This window comes from Spermophilus citellus (assembly GCF_964194105.1).
Source record: "Spermophilus citellus genome assembly, chromosome: 17".
Lineage (NCBI taxonomy): Eukaryota > Metazoa > Chordata > Mammalia > Rodentia > Sciuridae > Spermophilus > Spermophilus citellus.
The window spans coordinates 56525832-56543014 of record NC_138199.1 but is presented as its reverse complement, the minus strand read 5'-3'; the positions used below and the strand labels follow the sequence as shown (position 1 = coordinate 56543014).

Sequence of the window (17183 nt, the reverse complement as noted above, 5' to 3'; positions counted from 1 at the left end):
TTGTAACACCATTAGAAAAAAAAAATTTAAATAGGAGAGTTGTCTTGAATTCAGTCCCTCGACCTAGCAGAGCCGGCAGAGTTCATCTGCATACATGGGGGTAGGGAACTCCATACTCCTGGACAGCAGCATCTGTCCAGCCGCTACTCCCTTCCCCTCCTCCACACCCAACTGGTGACCCACCCGGCCCCCCAAAGTCTCGCTGCGCAAGCGCGGAACGGTGGACAGAAGGAGGCGTGGCCTCTGTCTGCGCCTGTGCCGAAATCCAGCTGCGACTGCTAGGGGAGAAGATGATGCCCAGGTTCGGCTCCTTGGCCCGCCGGCTGAGGAGAGGCCCACACTGCACACGCGCAGACACAGTACCCGCGTCAAAAGACGAGGAGAGCGTGCGCTCCCCACGTCCTGCTTGCCAGGCTGCCAGGCATTCGTCTCAGCGGTGACTCCCGCCGGGCCAGGGCAGGCGCGCCCACGTCTGAACAGCGATGCCCCGGGAGATCATCACCCTGCAGCTGGGCCAATGCGGCAACCAGAGTGAGCAAGCGAGCGCCGGGCCCCGACAGTCTCTGGTTCTGCCCCATCGGGCTGTACTCAAATGCCTGGCACCCACCAGTCCCTCTTTCCCTTCCATGAACCCCCTGCCCTACTGCGCATGATAACCTAGACCAAGAACTGCGCCTCCAGCCCTGAGCTGTGATGGCTCCCAGGCCCAGGCGTCTTGGGTCCACCCTCTCTGAGTGTGACTGCCTCTGAGCCTAACGCTGGGCTCCTCAGGCCTTACGGCTCTCGCAGACCCGGGCGTCTTCCCTCCTCCCTCAGTTGGGTTCGAGTTCTGGAAACAGCTGTGCGCCGAGCATGGTATCAGCCCCGAGGGCATCGTGGAGGAGTTCGCCACCGAGGGCACTGACCGCAAGGACGTCTTTTTCTACCAGGTGCCCCCAGCGACTTGGCCAAAGCCCACAGTGGCCCAAGGGGCCTGAAGGGAAGGGCAATGGCCTGGTACTGGGAAACCTGGTGGGCAGAGTAGCCAGGGCGCCTGGCTTGAGGAGGGAGGGTCAGTGGAGCCAGAGATGGGAGAACTTGGTTCACGCTAGCTCATTGAGCCCTTCCTGGATTCTCCATGACAGGCTGACGATGAGCATTACATCCCACGGGCAGTGCTGCTGGACCTGGAGCCCCGAGTGATCCATTCCATCCTCAACTCTCCATATGCCAAGCTCTATAACCCGGAGAACATCTACCTGTCAGAACATGGAGGAGGAGCTGGCAACAACTGGGCCAGGGGATTCTCCCAGGTGTCCATCCCAGAGACCCTTGATATTCCCACCCTGGGGCAAGGCAGGATCAAGCCACTTGGGAATTTGACCAGACTAGACTGACAATAAATAAGAGACAAATGGATACCCTGACATGACAGAAAGCTGGGAAAGGTTTATGCAAATTTTGTGCAAATCATTTGAAAACTAGCTTTTCTGGGTTAAGTACTACACTGAGGCTTGGCTTCAGGGTGGGAACAAAGTCCCAGAGTAGAGTTCTTTGTACTGACAAGAGAATCTTCAGCCTGACCCTCCCTTCCCATGTCTCTACACAGGGTGAGAAAATCCATGAAGACATCTTTGATATCATAGACCGAGAAGCAGATGGAAGTGACAGTCTAGAGGTGAGGGCCTCCCCACTGAAGAGGGCTGGGGGAAAGGTGAGGAGGTGACCTGAACAGGTTAATACAAAGGGGACAATTCAAGACCATTTTGGGGACTGGGAATGTAGTTCAGTGATAGAGCACTTGCCTAGCCTGAGGGAAGCCCTGGGTTTGATCCCCAGCAACTGGGGCAGCGGGGTTGGCATCAGATATTGGGACATTGAAGAAAATAAGATACAGTCCTTGTTCTCAAGGAAATCATAACCTGGGTGACATCAGCTCCTTGTGCATGGAATTGATTCAACCTGTTCAGGCTCTAAACCTTCCCAAGGAGCCTCACCCTGGATGAACACAGAAGAAACCTTGAGACACAGTGTGTTGGAAGTAGGGAATGAGCCAAGCATGAAGCCTCTCCACCTCTCCCCTTGCAGGGCTTTGTGCTGTGCCATTCCATTGCTGGAGGTACGGGTTCTGGCCTAGGCTCCTACCTTCTGGAGCGACTGAACGACAGGTAAACATGTATTTGAGAAAACATTATCCCTAGTTCCTTAGGTACTATATTTTCATGTTTTCACTTTTTTTCTCATGAGTTGCTAGGTCTTCTAGGACCCTCTCTGCTTTGAGTAATAGGGACAAACCCACCTAGGGAATACTTTGGAAGCAATAACTGGGGGAAGAGGAGGTTAAAAGGAAGGGGAGGGAGCCTACAGGGTTTGATACTTGTGGCTTATTTTGGGATTTGGGGGGAGGCTAGTTCTACTCTTACTCCTTTTGTATAAGAACTCAACGGCAAATGAATGGTCATTATTGTCCCTAGAGGAGATTGAGAGTGGTAGTCATGGGGTATATCCACTTCACTGTCTACCCTCCCCTTTTCCCTCTTCCTTGCCCCCAGGTATCCCAAGAAGCTGGTACAGACATACTCAGTGTTCCCCAGTCAGGATGAGATGAGTGACGTGGTGGTCCAGCCCTACAACTCACTCCTCACACTTAAGAGGCTGACCCAGAATGCAGACTGCGTGGTGAGCAAAGGAGAGCAAGTTGGGAGCGTTGGCCTACCTCTGTAGGCCAGTCAGTCACCTGCACCTTGCCTTTTCCAAGTCCCTGCTCTTACAGAGAACAGAGATCAACAAAGTCACAATATGTGGGCCAAACTGTGCAGTAAGGTCCCAAATTCCAGGTTGCTTTCAGTCTTTTTAGGCAGCAAGGCTCTCAACAAAGTGAGAGTACCTACCCTTATTTTGCCCACTCAATTCCTACTCATGTTTGAACTCTTAACTCAAGGATCACTTCATTAGCAAAAGCTTCAGCAACTGCCCAGTAAAGGTCAGGTTTCTTTGTGCATATTTCAGGTGTTAAATAAATGAAACAGACAAATGTTGTTTTTTGGTGCTTAAGATTGAACCCAGGGCCTTATGCATGATAAGCACATGCTCACTGTGCCTACACCCCCAGCTCGTTGTTTTATACCTAATTTCTGTCTAGGCCAGGCATGGTGGTGCACACCTGTAATCCCAGCAACAAGGAGGTTGAGGCAGGAGGACTGCAATTTCAAAGCCAGCCTCAGCAATTGCAAGGTCCTGAGCAATTTAGCAAGACTTAATTTTTTGGAGCAGAGGGGAGAAGAGAAAGGCAAGATCCGTGTCTCTGGGCCCGGGATTAAGAAATAAAAAGGGCTGGAGATGTGGTTCAATGGTTAAGCACCTCTGAGTTAAATTCCCAGTACAAAAAAAAAAAAAATTAATACCTGTCCCATTGGACTATAAGCCCAATGACACAAAGACCATGCCTGTTTTATTCTCTGTGGTATCTCTAGAGCCAAGCACTGTGAGTAATACCTTGGTGAACTCACATATTTGTTAACTGTCCTGCATGGTCCAAAAGTACATGATGATGCCACAAAGAAAATACTTACCTTTTAAATTAGAAAAAGTTACTTCCTGGTTTTGGAGTTTAGTAATGGCTGAGCTATACCTTATTTCTATAACGCTTTTCTCCTCAAAAAGATGCTGTGATTCCCTTCTACCCTTCCAGGTGGTGCTGGACAATACAGCCCTTAATCGGATAGCCACAGACCGCCTCCACATCCAGAACCCATCCTTCTCCCAGATCAACCAGCTGGTGAGCCCCATCCTAGACTCCATTGGACCAGAAACCCTCATTGTTAGAAGGCCATCTGGGAAGGGAGGTCCCACATGGGCCAAAACCCATGATGCACACCCCCATCCCCAGGTGTCCACCATCATGTCGGCCAGCACCACCACCCTGCGCTACCCCGGCTACATGAACAACGACCTCATCGGCCTCATCGCCTCGCTCATTCCCACACCACGGCTCCACTTCCTCATGACCGGTTACACCCCCCTCACTACAGACCAGTCAGTAAGAGCAGCCTTCAGTGTCCCAGGCAGGGTTGGCCTGGGCCCAGAGACACTGACTTTGACTTTCTTTTCTCCCCTCTGCCCCAAAATTACCCTTTGCAGCCCCCCAAGGCTCTTGCTCAGAGACTGGCAGGAAGCAGGCCACTTGCCTGCTGACTTTTGTCCACCTTCCCTCAGCCTTGGCTCCTGCAGGCACAGGGTTGAATGGGGTTGGCTTCTGCTCCTGTATAGGGGCATGAGTTTGCTAAGAGCCTACTCCTGCATCAGAGTCTCGGGGTAGACCTGAACTTAGAGACATTGTTCGCAGATATATCACAGTATCCTGAGTTGGATGGGGACATGTGTTGGCTCCTCTTTTGGACTATGTCTTAAGTGCCAGCCCAGTCCCTGTGACCCATCTTCCCCTCAGGTGGCCAGCGTGAGGAAGACCACAGTCCTGGATGTCATGAGGCGGCTGCTGCAGCCCAAGAACGTGATGGTGTCCACAGGCCGGGACCGCCAGACCAACCACTGCTACATCGCCATCCTCAACATCATCCAGGGAGAGGTGGACCCCACCCAGGTAAGTGAGGCCTCTTTGCCCTGTCCCCTGAATCCACAGGGTAGAGGAGTGGCCACCATCACCGCTCCCATACCCACCTCAGGTCCACAAGAGCCTGCAGAGGATCCGTGAACGGAAGTTGGCCAACTTCATCCCCTGGGGCCCAGCCAGCATCCAGGTGGCCCTGTCGAGGAAGTCTCCCTACCTGCCCTCAGCCCACCGGGTCAGTGGGCTCATGATGGCCAACCACACCAGTATCTCCTCAGTGAGTCCAGTCACTTCTTCTTACCAGTGTCTATCTACCTACATCAATTCTTCCAGTCCTTTCCTTTTTGTTTTTCCTTTTGGCAGTACCTAGATTTGAACTGCTTTTTATTTTTGAGACAGGGTCTCACTAAGTCGCCCTGGCTGGCCTTGAATCTGTGGTCTTCCTATCTACAGCCTCCCAAGTAGCTGGGATTACATGCATGTGACACTGTACCTAGCTCCCCCAGTCTGTTCCTATTTCCATCTTATACTAGCACCCATTCTGAAGATTTCCTTCTTTTTCAGCTCTTTGAAAGTTCCTGCCAGCAGTATGACAAGCTATGGAAACGGGGGGCCTTCCTGGAGCAGTTCCGTAAAGAGGACATCTTCAAGGACAATTTTGATGAGATGGACAGGTCCAGGGAGGTTGTTCAGGAGCTCATTGATGAGTACCATGCAGCCACCCGGCCAGACTATATCTCCTGGGGCACCCAGGAGCAGTGATTTTCCTCTCTGCTCTTCCCCCATGTACAGGAAGCACAGCCACCACCATGACTGGTCCCTCTGATCCAACTTTACCTTACTGGATTCCTCTCCTCCCCAGAAACTGGCCCAACTTCCTCCCTTCCATTCCTGACCCTTGATATGCTTGTTCAGTTCAAATAAAGTTATAAAGCTTGGAGATGAATATAGTCAGGGCTTGATCTGTCACTATGGGGGATGGGATCTTCAGTTTTCTGGTGAGTGATGGTAAGGTTGCCTTCATTTCCTCTAACTTCTTCCTACCTAGTCCAGGTCTTAGTATGTCTGTTTCTATTGAGGTTCCTTGCCTTGAACCAGGCTGTTATACTGAAGTTGGCCAACTTCATCCCTTGGAGCCCAACCAGCTTTCAAGTAGAGAGGGTTAATGAGGTCTGCTGTCTCCTTAGTGTTTTTAAGTTCCTGCTTCAGGTTGAATCAATGCTGATCCAGTCTCCTCCATTCAGCAAAGAGGATGTGGGGTCTATGAAAGTAGGGCCTATTTCATTCTGAGCAGGTCAGAAAAGCTGGAACTCTGGATGCCCAGGGCCATCAGAATCTCAGGAACTCTGGGCTGGGGATGTGGCTCAAGCGGTAGCGCGCTCGCCTGGCATGCGTGCGGCCCGGTTCGATCCTCAGCACCACATACCAACAAAGATGTTGTGTCCGCTGAGAACTAAAAATATTAAAAATTCTCTCTCTCTCTCTCTCTCCCCTCTCTCACTCTCTCTTTAAAAAAAAAAAAAAAAAAAGAATCTCAGGAACTCAACCCAGTTCAACCCAATGTGATAAGCAGGACAGAACTTAGGAGTAGGCTGTACTCATCCTGAGTTCTTTTTCTATGCCAGAGGAATGTTTGGGTCTATATCCTGCCTCAAGCTTCTCTCTATTTCAAGCCCAAAGCAGTAAGCAGAACAAAGATGAACCCAAACAGGATCAGAAGCTGGACACCAGGGTAGAATATGGGCAGAGACAGTCTTAATGACTCACTGCCCTCCAGCTTCAGGGATACCATGGGGCCACCCCTTTGCCACTGGATGGAGAAGAGAGGGTGAGTAATTGCCAGCTTCCAATTCTGTCTTCTTGCCTGCCCCTCCCATTACTCTATAGCAGCAATCTGGCTAAGAGGAGGTTAAATCCAGAAGGTCAAGGAGGGTGGAGCTCTATGGTGTCCAGACTCCCTTCAGTGTCTGGTAAAACCCCCAGAGTGTGGGTGTCCCCAGGGGTGGAGCTGTGAGCTATGGAGCTCCAACTTGTCCCATTGAAAACACTCCCACAAGAAGGGTTTGTGTAAATAAGGATTTTTTTTTTTTTTTTTTGCTTTTCTTCTACAAATAAATTAAGAAACAAACTATAAAATTGTCCACACCCATTTCAGACCTTGGGTGTGGGGTCTGTGCCCTGTCCCTGCAGGGCCAAAAGGGTCCATGGTCTCCTCAAATCTCAGAGTAGTCCTGGCCCAGGCTGGAGGGAAGAGGGGAGTCATGACCTCTTGGCAGGCTCAGTCCTGCAGCTGCCCCAAGAAGCCAGACTGTCCCTGGGGCTCATCCAGGCCTTGGTGCTGGCTGGGAGGGGAGGTGTCTGGCAGGTCTTGGCATGGAGGAGCAGAGCTGCTGCAGGGCCTCTCGGGGGAGGGGTTGGCCAAGTAGGCATTCACCAGCTGCATGATCTCTTCCACCTAAGAGAGAGCAGAGGTCAATGCACAACAGGAGCCACTAGGTTCTCTTCTTTCATTCAGGCTCTAGAGCTCCAGCTTCTCTACCAGGGTCCTTCAGGTTCTGGCTCCTGACAACCTCACCATCCTACTAGGAATTGAGCCCAGGGGAGTTTTACCACTAAGCTATACCCCCACCCCTTAAGTTTTTGAGATAGGGCATCACTAAATTGCTGAGGCTGGCCTCAAACTAATGATCCTCCTGTCTCAGCCTCCGGAGTCTCTGGGATTACAAGTGTGCACCCCTGTGCCCAAATCATTCTTGTTTCTTTCTGCTCCTCTACCATGCCAAGTATACTTTCCTCTCTTGGCTTTTGTACTTACAATTCCCTTTATCTGGAATGCTATTCCCCTAGATTTTCCTATGGCTAACTTATGTCATCCTCTTTGAGAATCTGGCTCTGACTACCTAATGCTTGGCCCCTACAGTTACTTCCCATCATACTACTCTTTCCTTCTAGCTTAATGATCTTTGATTACTTGTTGATTGTCTGATTCCCACACTCTAAGCTCCTAGGAGCTTGTCTTTGATCATAGCTGGCTTCCCAGTGCCTAGAGCTGTACCCATGATTGATGGTCCATAGATTGTTCTGTGCTTGCCTCTTCCTACTCACCTGGGGACTCTGCAGGAGGAGCTGACTCTCGCCTACCCTCAATGCTAGGGTTTGGGGACCCATTAGCTGGCAGGCGGCCACATGACCATAGCTGACACTGTGGATGGGTTCTGTCTCACCAGGCCGGGAGAGGGACATGGTCTTGGCTCCCAGACCCAGGCATAGCTTCTGTGGAGCACCTCCACCAGGTTCCTGCAGACAGACAGGCAGAGTCAGGGGGGAAGGAGAGGACAGCATTCTTTTTGGTAGGGGAAAACGGTTGTGAGCAGGGAGTTCCCTGATCCCTCTATGATACACAGTGAAGTATGTAGGGGACTAGGGTCCAGGAGGTGCAAGCCCCCTAGGGCTGGTGTCTCCTGGGATTTGGAAGTAGGAAGTGAAGTGACCCACAGTGGGGGCCTATGGCTCTGGGGCAAAGGTGTGGGGCTTGGGCCTCCAGAGTCCCCTTCTCCCTTCTCCCCCTCACCGTGCTCAGCTCCAGAACGTCATACCGAGCAGCGCCGAACCCCGGACACTGCGCCGCCAGAGCCAGGTAGGCAGCCATGGCCTCAGCTCGGCCCATGCCCCGTAACCGCTTCCAGCCGCCCAGCACAGCAGCGGCGGTGCGGGCGCCTCCGCCTCCTCCCTCCGGGGCTGCGCTTCCAGCTGTGCTGCAGGCCCCACTGCGTCGAGCCCGCTCCGCCCGCCTCTTGGCCAGGCTGGGGCTCCAGAGTGCCCCGGCCAGCAGGGCGGCTGAGGGCGGTGGCCTGGGAGTTGGGCGGGGCTGAACTTCGCACAGCGGGATGGGGGGCGGCAGCAGGCGGTCTAGGCGAGGCAGGGGCACCCGCGGGGAGAAGTCTCGGTGCAGGCTCTGCAGGCGCAGCGCCGCCAGGGCGCGCAGCGTGTCGTCCGGCGGTGGCTGCCGGCCGCGCAACAGCAGAGCATGAGCCTGCAAGGAAGGCACCGGGCGTCAGCCAGCAGTGGCAACTATACTGTCGCGAATACACCTCGGAGGGTGGAGCCTGAGAAGTTAAGGGTTTGGGGACAGTCTACCGTGGGGTTACCAGAACGATTAATTGAAATGGCCTAGAAAGAGATCAGGCATAGATGGTATATTCTGAGGCCTGAATGTCGGAGATCCTCACCTGCTCAAAGAGGAAAGGCAGTTCATGACCGTCTGGGGATAGTCCCTCAGGATGCAGAGGTCCGTGAAGACGCAGACACAGTCTCCACCCGGAGTCCAGCGAGTCTTCCAGTCCGGCTTCCTCTGAGGCTAAACTGCAGAAGGAAAAAGAACACGAGGCAATGGGGAAGCAGGGCCCAGCAGAATGCTGGCGACTTGGGAAAGGGGCAGGACAAGTGTGGGGGCGTGGCCATATGTTTTTTTTTGGGGGGGCAAGAGTGGCCTGCAGAGGTGAGCTTAGAAGTCAGATTACACACAGACTGCGGATAGGGAGTCTGTCTGTAACTTAGAACAAATGCTAAGTGCTCAATAAATGTTTGCTTAGTGATTTAAGCTGGGGAGACGGGTTAATAGAATAGTTCTGGGCTGGACATTTACTTCTCAAACCTGGTGAGCACGTCGGCCACGAGGGTCCCCCCAGCCAGCGCTCGTTCCTGGGCGCCGCGCTGTTCGTACAACGCAAAGACGTTGCGGCTCCGGGCCAAACCCAGCCGCCCCACCAGCTCTCGAGCCACCTAGAAGGAAGAGAGGAAGAGGGTCTTGTCTGGATCCTCAGGCATACGGATCCAACTGACACCACCATTATCCCACTTATAGAAATAAGGAATCAGAGACTAGGACCAACCCAGGGTTCAGGAGAAGCAGGTATGAGAACTTAGAAGGAAGGGTTGGGGATACCCTGGACCTTTGGCCTCACCTCCCCTGCTGTCGTGTGAGAGTCAATGGCCACAGAGCAGGCACCAGCCCCTGGACAGTGCACCGTGCACAACAGCTCCTGTCGTTGGCTCAGTGCGGAAATCTCTGCCAGCGATGGCACCAGCTCTCTGCCCCGCGTCCGGCCCAGAGCTTTCCTGATGAAGCGCGCATATTCCGCTAGTTCCGAGTCCGGCAGTGCCTGCTCAGTCCTGTATTAGGAGGAATCACAGGATCAGTGCTCCAAGGGCTTTCCTCCTCCTCTTATTCCTCCTCCCACCCTCTTCCCTTCTTGTATTAATATTTTATTTCATCTAGTAAAACTCCTTCCCTCCAATTCAAGTTTCTTGAAGGCAGCCTATCTCCGGGGCTTTGCATGGAGCTAAATTAAATTACTTTCGATTGTCTTCTGGCAGCTTTCTCCCAACTGTCCCCACCCACTTCCGAAAATCTCCTGATCTTCCCTGCTGAAATCCAAAATTGAACCACATTACTGTGCTTTCCTAAGCCCTGGTACTGGTCTGCATAACCGAAGAAAAGCAGACTTTTTATAATTCCTCTGCCCAAAGGGGGTGCTTTATTATAATTCATTTGCTCACCAATGGGATATGATCTTGCAATTCCTACAAAAGCAGGGGATTTATCCCTTCTCTGCATCTAGGTTCTCCATCTGTCAACCCCCTTGCAAAGGCCTTTAGTTCTCTCCCAGCCCTGAAACTCCTTTGCCTTGGCCTTACACATTTTTCTTTCTTCTCACCTCTCCAAATGCCCTAGGAGGTGCCCCCGAACAGCTCCCCCAGGCCGGAAGGTGCAGCTCATGCAGGTGAGGAGCTGCCAGTACCGCAGGGTTGCAGGGTCTTGGGTAGCAGGGAGCCCAGGAGGACCTGCAGGGCCTGAGGTCTGCTTAGCCAGCTGCAGAAAGAGTTCATCCCGGAGTGCAGGCAGGTCCCGACAGGTTTGGAGCACACCCTGCATCAGGGGCCCAGGGCGCCTTGCCCCCTCCAGTGCCTGGAGCGCAAGGAACAGCCTTACCGCCTCCTCTCTCAAGGGTGCATAGCCAGGACCTGTGGGAGGGTGGGGGTGGAGGGACGGTTTGGAGAGGGGACACAGAGGTGCACCCTGGGAGGAAGGTGCAAACCAGGGAAAGGTCAGGAGTATAATGGGAACAGGGGTGGCAAGAAGGGGAGGGTACGAATGACAGGAAGAGTGAAGGGAAAGCAATGGTCCCACAAAGCCAAACTTTCAACCCTTGCCTCCCAGGAATCCTCTCTCCTTATCCTCCTAAACCTGGACCTGTTGGAAAGTGAGACCATAGCAGGCAATCAGGGCCAGTTGTTACCCCTGCCAGGAAGGTAGGAGAGTTCCCAAGAGGTCTCACCAGTATGGTAGAGAGAAAGACTAAGGGAAGTAGGTTTAAACCCCAGATTCTGTAACTGGGATAGAACAGGCTGATCTGGGAGTTAGAAAAACCAGAGTTCTTCAGAATCCCAGCTCCCCTAATCCTCTAGCTTTAGTACCCAGACTAGTCACTACACCCTTTTGGGGAGAGATATAGCTGGATGAAGCAAGCACATTCTCCCCAAGAGGTGTTTTTTTCTACCACGCATAAAGGTAATATGACATGTTATTAAGACCATGTTTTTTTAAATTTAATTAGTTATTAATGGACCTTTATTTATTTGCTTATATGTGGTGCTGAGAATCAAGCCCAGTGCCTCACACATGCTAGGCAAGCACTCTACTACTGAGCCACAACTCCAGATCAAGACCATTTAAAAATAGAAGAGAAAGGATAAAAATCCCAGAAGGAACATTAATGGTCAGAATGAGATCTTTTAGAGAAATGGTCACTCACGACCATTTTTTTTTCCTGTTCTGCTTTCCCTCCCTTCCACTCTTATCAGCTTAGTTTCACCTTCATCCTTTGAAAAGTGTAGATCTCGGTAGAGCCTTGAAGACTTAAGTCCCCGCCAATTAAGGCATTCAGATTCTTATTTATGATCTACCTCATCCCATCCAAAAAAGCTGGGCCGTAGGACCACTCACCTGGGGCACTGACTCCATAGGGCAGGGGTAGAAGTGGGGCATACAAGGCTCCACTGGTATGCCTCAGAATCGGGTTCCGACGGTAGATGAGGGCCACCGCCTCTGGATCCCCGCAACTCTCCTAGATACCAGGAAGAGGGTCACCTGATGGGGAAGGGAATTCCCTGTGCCAAGAAAGCTTTAAGTTAACCACACTCCAGGCTCTTAGTTGAGTCCCCTCTCTCACCTGTATGTCCCTGAGCAATAGCTGGGTGGGGGTCTCTAGCGGAGCCTTTGAGGAGATCACTTCGCGCAAGGCCACCCCCCAGCGCTCAGCCTCTGCCTGGCGGGGGGAGCAGAGGCGGACGCTGTGTTTCCGGCCAGACACAGTCACTGACCATAGACCTGTTAGAAAGTGAGACCATGACGGGCAATCAGGGCCAGTTGTCACCCCTGCCAGGAAGGTAGGAGGGTTCCCAAGAGGTCTCACCAGTCTCCTTGGGCCTGCGCTCTGGGCCAGTGACTGAGCACAGGCTGGTGAGTACAAGGCTCCCGAGGCGCCGAGCACCCTTCCCATTGCTGCTGAAGTGGTCCAGAGAATCTCGAGTGAGCACGAACCAGGCTCGGCGAGGGGGCAGCCATGGCCGTGCCCCTCCTCCGCGGGGCTCGCGATACAGCCAACCTGGGAAGACAAAGGAGGATGAGGGGCCAGCCCAAGGAGACATTATCCTCTACAACTGGGAGCCTCCAGAGTGCCCTGAGGGAGTCCCCACCTTTCACAACGACGTCAGGGTCATCCTCCGGCAGACCCTTTTCTGGAATGAGGCTCCAAGTCTCCTCCCAGCTCTGCAGCCTGGGTCAGAAAGGAAAAGTTGAGTGAGGCTGCGAGACCTCCACTCCGCCTCCAGGGGGCTCCTCTGTAGGGGCTCCCCAGGCTGCGCTGGGTGCTTGCTCCTAAGCTGGGCACCCCTCCTCCAGGCTGTGGGAACCGCAGGGCCGTTCTGACCTTGCACCAGAAATAGCCAGGACCCCCCCCCCCACCTTCCTCCCCACGCCCCCAGACTGGACCGCCCCCCGGGACCCCAGCCAAACCACAGCGTCCGGCAGCATTGGGCCTCTCCCTTATTGCACAACCCGGTGAGGGAAGACCACAAGGATGCGGGTCCCAGGAACCAGCTGGGGTCTCAAAACTAAGAATGGGGCCCGGGATTGTGGCTTAGTGGTAGAGTGCTTGCCTAGCACGTGTGAGGCACTGGGTTCAATCCTCAGCACCCGGTAATAAATAAAATAAAGTTAAGAAGAAACAACAACCAAGAATGAAGAGGTGAAACTCACCTGTCAGAGACTGCAGCGCTCCTCACAGGCTGAGTCAGTGTTACATCCAGGGGACTCTGGGGAGATAGGCAAGGAAACTCAGCATCAGAGCCCTCCCTGCCCAATTCTAAGACAGCGCTGCTCAGGGGGTGGAGGAAGAAGTCAAGGAGTTAGGTAGTGACTGGGCTGAATGACCAGGAGCTGCTCTACCCGGGTGTCTATGCAAACAAACTCTACAGACCAGCCCGGAGCTAAGAAGCCAAAGCTCCAGCCTTTCCCCTTACCCTTTGAAGATGCAAAGAGGTCTGATAGGGTGGAAAGAGTCCTGGGCAGGGAGTCAGGAGACCTGGGATCTAATAGTGGCTAGACCACTAACTCACTGTGTCAAGTCCACTTCCCTCTCTGTGCACACATTTCCTCATCTTTGAAACACCAGAAGTGGACCAAGTCTCTTCTCCCTTTGGCAGCCTGGAAGGCACTCCTTCCTCCTCATTTTTCCTTCACCCCTTCTACCTTGCTGGCCAGGGGAAGGCATGTGGTGGGCATGGAGACGAATGTAGGGAATTTAAGAGCTTGGTACATTCACCCGCAAAAACACTCCTGAGGTTCAGGGGACAGCAGAGACCCCACCTCTTTGCTGGGGTTCAGAAAGGGCAGGCCAGGCTGAAAAATAGCGCACACCTTCCAGGCCAGGTGTGGTTTGAGATTTTGTCCTTCTCTCACTACATCCCTACCGGCTCTCCTGGAACTTCAAGTGTAGACTGGGGTCTGAGAGAGCCTCAAACCCAACCCAAAGCCAAGCCAGGCAGGAACTGTGCCATGGTCCCACTGTGCCCAGACTGCTAGACAGCCAGGAGTGGGGAGGAGGGGAAGGGAGACCAGGGACACCTGTCCCCAAACTTCGAGGAGGAGGGGGTGGAGGTGAAGCATGAAGGAGGCAATGGCTTGGTTGACAGAGCAGACCCTGCCCAGATTGGAAGCTTGCGGGTCGCCTGAGTACTCTGCCTTCCCTGGAAACACATTAACCTATTTTCTGGAGAGTCTGAGCAGAGCTTTCAGCCACAGCACCAGAGGGGCAGGTACTAATCACCCTTTTAGACCAACCCTGGTAATCGCAGTCCCCTGCTTCCCTCCCCCCCTCTATATTTATCTGCCCTCTGCCTCGCCAGGTGCTGGCGCAGGCTCCACTAGCACCCCGCCCCACCCGGGCACTGAGCCACAGAGCCTGCTGGGGACCCCTGAGGGGGGATGGGAGCCTGACCCAGGCCACAGCACATAAGAGTCTGATTGCCAGAGTATAGAAGCATGGGAAAGGGCACGACATCAGGGATGGAGGTCTGCCACATCAATCGTGCCTCAGGTACCCGAAGGGGAGATCTGACAAAACCCAGCAACCAAGTGTTCCCCACTGTCCCCTCAGGGACTTCCCAGGAGCCTCACCAGGGAAGGCCGAAAGTTCTGTCCTGAGTGGCAGGGTAATGACGAGAGGTCCTCAAAGGGCCACAGCCCCCAGCTCCCTGTCCGTGCGGTCCTCACCGCGGACCCCAATCCTAGGATGCCTTCTCCCCCTCGCCCAGATCCCGGTGTTGGGAGCTCCCGCATCTGGCCCCAGTGCTCACCAACTTGGAGCAGAGGGGACCCAGGCGTTCGAGCCGCCCAGCCGGCCTCGCCACATTCTTTGGCGCTGGCGGAGGCGGAAGGAGACGGGATGGGACGCGAGCCCGGCAGGGAAGGGAGAGGCAGAGGCAAGGCCAGGTCGCGCCACGCATGACGCCTCCCCTGCCTCAGGGCGCCCAGCAGGTGGACAGCGCCCAGTGTGCGGCGCTAGGCCCACAGGCACATCCCAAGTCGGGCTGCTCCTTGAGCTCCTGGGGGCTCTGGGCTCCAAGCAAGAATCTCTCCCACATCCCCAGTTTGCTAAGAGTGCGGCAGCGTTTGGCTGGAGTCTGGAGTGGGATCAGGCGTGACTGCCGGTTGTAGTGAGAGTGATTGAGACAAGACTCTAAATCCCCCCAGGACTTACCCTCCCGCCGCCCGCTGGACTCGGGGTCCGTAGCTCAAAGGTCTCCTCGTCTTCGTCCTCGTCCCCGTCCCCGCTAAGCTCGCCGTCACCATAGTCCCGGTGCAGAAGAGTGAAGCCTCGACGGCAGCAGAGGAGCCACCACAACCCCCCCGGGAGAGGCATCCGGGCGAGCAGACAGGGGATGGGGGCCCAGGCAGCCGAGGCCAAGCAGCAGGGGATCGGAGAAACTGGCGGGGCTCCGACCCAAGCGGGAGAAAGATGAGGCGGGAGGAGGAGGTGGGAGAGAGGGGACAGGGAGGAGGCAATGTCTAGGGCTAGGGTGCTAGGGGACGCTGGCTAGAGCCTGCGATGGGCTCAACATCTGGGCCCCTGTAGGGGGAGGGGGGGAAGGAGTCCAGGGCCTGGGGGGAACAGGGAGCAATGTCCGGAGCTGGGAAGTAGTGTCCGTTGTAGTGTCCAGCCCTGTGGGGGGCAGTGTCCGGTGCAGTGTCGAGGTGGGCAGTTGTCCAAGCTCCAGGGAGGGTCGTGTCCGGTAGGGCGTCCGGTGGCCGGGGCCCCGGCGGCGCGCGCTGCGCTCCCTGCAGCCCCGGGACTGGCGTGCTGGGGGCGCGAGCACAGCTCCCGGACCCGCCTCCCCAGCCCCCTCCCCCTTGAGCCCCCCCTTCCCTCCTCTTTCTCTCCTCCCTTCTTTACAGGGCAGGGTCCACGTTTCGTCACAGTCTCCTCCGCCCAATCCCTGTGCCTGGAGCCGGGCTTGGCCACCAATCACAAGCTTGCAACTGCTTTGGGTTGCATCATGTGCCTTTGGCTGGGAGCCAGCTGGGAGGGGCGGGGAAAACGGGGGGGAGGGGGCGGTACGATGTTAACCACGCCCCAGCTTCTGAGGTCTGCAGCGGGGTGCTGGTGACATCACGAGAGTCCGCCTTCAAGTTCTTGTTTTAACTCTTAGTTCACCAGCCAGCCAAATTAAAAACCCTCTTGAGGAGCTCTGGAGAACGAAGGGCATGGAGTTGAAGGGAAGCTCGACTGCTGCGCTCTATTTCCTCTCAAGGTCCCTGGGAAACGGAAGAACTTTAACTACCGTGAGGGTTTCCAGACCTGAACCAGACCCAGCTCTAAAGACGACCCTGCACCCCTGGAGTTAAGAAGTCCAGTTCCTAGATCTGAGTCATCTCATTTTTGAGGTGAAGCAGCTAAGGAGGGAAGGCGCAGACCTAGCCGGCAATAAAATCGAATTTAGAGTGTTGTTCACCGAACTCGAGTAGAGAGAGTGGCTTCGCATTCTAGGGAATTCTATGGTCTCCAAATAGAGCGGAGGCCCCCCAGAGCGAATATTCTGCAGTTCCGAGCAAGGAGGGGTTAACCAAGGCTTTGGACGGCCGGGGGAGGGCCCTGGCAACAGCAGGAGAAAGCGGGCGCGCGCGAGTGTGCGCGCGTTGCTGACTCAGCGGCGATTCCCTAAGTCTCCCGAGGAGGATTCTGTGTCGGCCCCCAAAGGCTAGCTGTGAGACCCCTTGAGGATCCGCACAGTCTCCAGGACTTCCCTGGATCCTGATCCTTAGAGGCCAAGGCTTTCTAGCTAAGGCTCTTGGAAGCTCGGCTAGTCCGGGCTTGGCGGGCGGGACAAGGCGGGGACTTCAAGCCAGCGCCTCCCCTGAGACCTCCTCCCCACGCCACGCCCTTCTCGCCCCTAGCTTAGGCTGGAGTGCTGGGTACAGCTTTGCTGACAGGATATTAAACTGAGAGAATTGTCGCACGTGAACACCCTCCTCTCTGTTGTGATCGTGCAAAACAAAGACCAAGAATCAATGCCATCCACTCAAGAGGCCATCCAGGCTGTGCCTTCGCCACAGAGCTCTGTACTGAAATTATCTAGGCTAAGAGACAACCATAACACATAACACAACCACAACACAACCATAGCTCTCTTCCCTGTCTGGATCCTAGGCCCTTGCCGGCAGGGAGTTCTTTCGTTGTCTAACCTTCCTCCTTCTCGGCAAACTCAGTGCATTCCCTCTGAGCCTATCCCCAGGGAAGTTGGAGAACTGCAAGTAACCCCCCCCCCCCACATACATACACACACCACACCCCTGATAACTCCTCTTTGGTAATTTGCATTGCAATTCCCTTCTAGTTTTTTTCTGCAAGGTGAAAAACTCCAATTCAACTTTTAAATTACTTTTTTTCTTTCCATTGCAGAAACTTTAGACGGGATTATACTATGTTAACCTAATCTAAATGCCTGTTCAAAACGAGAATCTCCTGTCCCCAGCCCCTACCTAAGTACCATACACAGGCTCACACAGTCCGGGACA

At 54.3% G+C, this 17183-nt stretch overlaps 2 protein-coding genes across 5 annotated transcripts; one reads left to right on the top strand and one right to left on the bottom strand.

The window, feature by feature from the left end:
- The first annotated feature begins 266 nt into the window (after nt 1-266).
- Nucleotides 267-5443, top strand: TUBG2 (tubulin gamma 2). 2 transcript variants are annotated; one of them, XM_081272801.1, is made up of 11 exons: nt 267-531; nt 817-930; nt 1153-1292; nt 1589-1657; nt 2068-2147; nt 2532-2658; nt 3671-3757; nt 3869-4018; nt 4427-4579; nt 4662-4823; nt 5111-5443. In XM_081272801.1, the coding sequence occupies exons 1-11, from the start codon at nt 483-485 to the stop codon at nt 5306-5308; spliced, it is 1329 nt and encodes a 442-aa protein (XP_081128927.1). In that variant the 5' UTR covers nt 267-482; the 3' UTR covers nt 5309-5443. The 2 variants fall into 2 exon arrangements, with proteins under 2 accessions (XP_081128927.1, XP_081128926.1); XM_081272800.1 differs by having other exon boundaries at nt 268-531; nt 817-929; nt 1125-1292.
- Nucleotides 5444-6631: 1188 nt separating this feature from the next.
- On the bottom strand, nt 6632-15530 carry PLEKHH3 (pleckstrin homology, MyTH4 and FERM domain containing H3). Of its 3 annotated transcripts, none has more exons than XM_081271706.1 (13): nt 14869-15530; nt 12867-12922; nt 12305-12384; nt 12022-12213; nt 11779-11936; nt 11553-11673; nt 10264-10570; nt 9511-9718; nt 9201-9328; nt 8776-8908; nt 8118-8579; nt 7652-7843; nt 6632-7001 (listed from the first exon to the last, which is right to left on the bottom strand). In XM_081271706.1, the coding sequence occupies exons 1-13, from the start codon at nt 15028-15030 to the stop codon at nt 6825-6827; spliced, it is 2376 nt and encodes a 791-aa protein (XP_081127832.1). In that variant the 5' UTR covers nt 15031-15530; the 3' UTR covers nt 6632-6824. The 3 variants fall into 3 exon arrangements, 2 of the variants coding, with proteins under 2 accessions (XP_081127832.1, XP_081127831.1); XM_081271705.1 differs by having other exon boundaries at nt 6633-7001; nt 9192-9328; nt 14869-15529; XR_014019391.1 differs by having other exon boundaries at nt 6863-7001; nt 8143-8579; nt 9192-9328.
- Nucleotides 15531-17183: the final 1653 nt, after the last annotated feature.

Bases quoted from the DNA above. Each gene is read 5' to 3' on its own strand.
- TUBG2 (XM_081272800.1), top strand. From the start codon at position 483: ATGCCCCGGGAGATCATCACCCTGCAGCTGGGCCAATGCGGCAACCAG. The intron at 930-1,124 runs GTGCCCCCAGCG...TCTCCATGACAG, and splicing joins AGGACGTCTTTTTCTACCAG to GCTGACGATGAGCATTACAT. The intron at 4,580-4,661 runs GTAAGTGAGGCC...TACCCACCTCAG, and splicing joins GAGAGGTGGACCCCACCCAG to GTCCACAAGAGCCTGCAGAG.
- PLEKHH3 (XM_081271705.1), bottom strand. From the start codon at position 15,030: ATGCCTCTCCCGGGGGGGTTGTGGTGGCTCCTCTGCTGCCGTCGAGGC. The intron at 12,385-12,866 runs GTGAGTTTCACC...TTTCTGACCCAG, and splicing joins AGCGCTGCAGTCTCTGACAG to GCTGCAGAGCTGGGAGGAGA. The intron at 9,329-9,510 runs GTGAGGCCAAAG...TCTTCCTTCTAG, and splicing joins CTCACACGACAGCAGGGGAG to GTGGCTCGAGAGCTGGTGGG.